The following is a 1,587-nucleotide window of genomic DNA, read 5'->3' on the forward strand; positions in this document are numbered from 1 at the left end:
CTGCCGACCGCCCCCGCCCCGGCGCCGCGCGAGGGCTCAGCTAAGCTGCGCCCCGCCCCGTCCCCACCGGTCTCCTTCAAGTCGTCTGGGGGTCGCGGTCCCTTTAAGCTGCCCGGCGCGGAGGCGGGGCCGAGCCTCGGGGACCGGAAGTTGGGCGCGTGCGTCACTTCCTCCCGGAAGCGGGTCTGGGCGGATGTCTACTGCGCGTCCGTGTGCGGGGCTGAGGGCCGCGGTGGCGGCCGGCATGGGGCTGAGCGACGGGCCAGCGGGCTCTGGCCGCAGCTGCCGCCTTCTACGCCCGCCCGCGCCGGCTCCGGCGGTGCCTGGGGCCCGGCTGTTGCGGCTTCCGGAGAGCGGGGCCGTGCAGGCCGCAAGCCCCGAGCGCTCCGGTTGGACCGAGGCGCTGCGGGCCGCCGTGGCCGAGCTGCGCGCCGGCGCCGTGGTGGCGGTTCCAACTGACACGCTGTATGGTCTGGCCTGCTCGGCAAGCTGCTCGGCGGCCCTGGGCTGCGTCTATCGCCTCAAGGGCCGCAGCGAGGCCAAGCCGCTGGCCGTGTGCCTGGGCCGCGTGGCCGACGTCTACAGGTACTGCCGGGTGAGGGTACCCAAGGAGCTCCTGGAGGACCTGTTGCCAGGACCAGTGACCCTGGTGATGCAGCGCTCCGGGGAGCTCAACAAAGACCTGAACCCCTTTACTCCTGTGAGTCACAGTCGCTTTTCCTGTGATCTGACTCAGACGCGTGCAGGCCCCTGAAGCCTTCCTCATGCTCCCTTCTCTCGCTTCACAGCTGGTTGGCATCCGGATCCCTAACCACGCCTTCATGCAGGACTTGGCCCAAATGTTTGGGGGACCAATTGCACTCACCAGTGCCAACCTCAGCTCCCAAGCCAGTTCTCTGAGTGTTGAGGTGAGAATTGGCCCCAGTGGGCTAAACTGCTGTTTCCTCGGAACCAGTAAGAAGACTGCACTCGGATTTCATGGCCGAAATTGGGCCTTTGGTGCAACAATAAGGAGGCTACCCATGTGGTATGGTTTAGGGAGGACATCCAGATGAAAGAATATTGGAAGGGCCAGGTGGTGCATACTTGTAGTGCCAGCACTAAGGCCAAGGCAAGAAAACCTTTTTGTTTTTGTTGTGTTTGGTGATAGGAGCTGTCCTCGAACTCGAGCTCTGCTTGCTTCTGCTGGTACTACAGCATGAACCACCACTACCTGTGTAGATGAAGACTACTTTTGTTTCATGGCCACCCAGACCCGGATAATCACACAGAAACTATATTAATTATAACAGTTTGGCCAACGGCTCAGGCGTATTCCTATTTAGCTCTTGCATCTTAAAATTAACCTTGTATTACCACGTGGCTGTGATGTTACCTCATTTTCTACATGTCTTGTTTCCCCTGGGACTGGCATCTCCCTGACTCAGCCTTCTTTCTCCCTGCATTCAGTCCAGTTTTTCTGCCCAGCTATATTATGCCCTGCCATAGGCCAAAGCAGCTTCTTTATTAATCATTGGTAATAAAACATATTCACAGCATACAGAGGGGAATCCCATATCACTTTTTGAATTTTTAATGATTTTTTTT

General features: G+C 58.6%; 1 protein-coding gene across 1 annotated transcript; it reads left to right on the plus strand.

Annotated features, from left to right (window-relative positions):
• Positions 1–8: 8 nt before the first annotated feature.
• Positions 9–1,415, plus strand: LOC101983992 (yrdC domain-containing protein, mitochondrial). The gene is made up of 2 exons (XM_005372391.2): positions 9–700; positions 789–1,415. Exons 1-2 carry the CDS (start codon positions 194–196, stop codon positions 1,053–1,055), a joined length of 774 nt encoding a protein of 257 aa, XP_005372448.2. The 5' UTR covers positions 9–193; the 3' UTR covers positions 1,056–1,415.
• The last annotated feature ends 172 nt before the right edge of the window (positions 1,416–1,587 follow it).

The sequence above is a fragment of the Microtus ochrogaster genome, unplaced genomic scaffold, assembly GCF_000317375.1.
Source record: "Microtus ochrogaster isolate Prairie Vole_2 unplaced genomic scaffold, MicOch1.0 UNK3896, whole genome shotgun sequence".
Taxonomy (NCBI): Eukaryota; Metazoa; Chordata; class Mammalia; order Rodentia; family Cricetidae; genus Microtus; species Microtus ochrogaster.

Bases quoted from the DNA above. Each gene is read 5' to 3' on its own strand.
- LOC101983992 (XM_005372391.2), top strand. From the start codon at position 194: ATGTCTACTGCGCGTCCGTGTGCGGGGCTGAGGGCCGCGGTGGCGGCC. The intron at 701-788 runs GTGAGTCACAGT...CTCGCTTCACAG, and splicing joins ACCTGAACCCCTTTACTCCT to CTGGTTGGCATCCGGATCCC.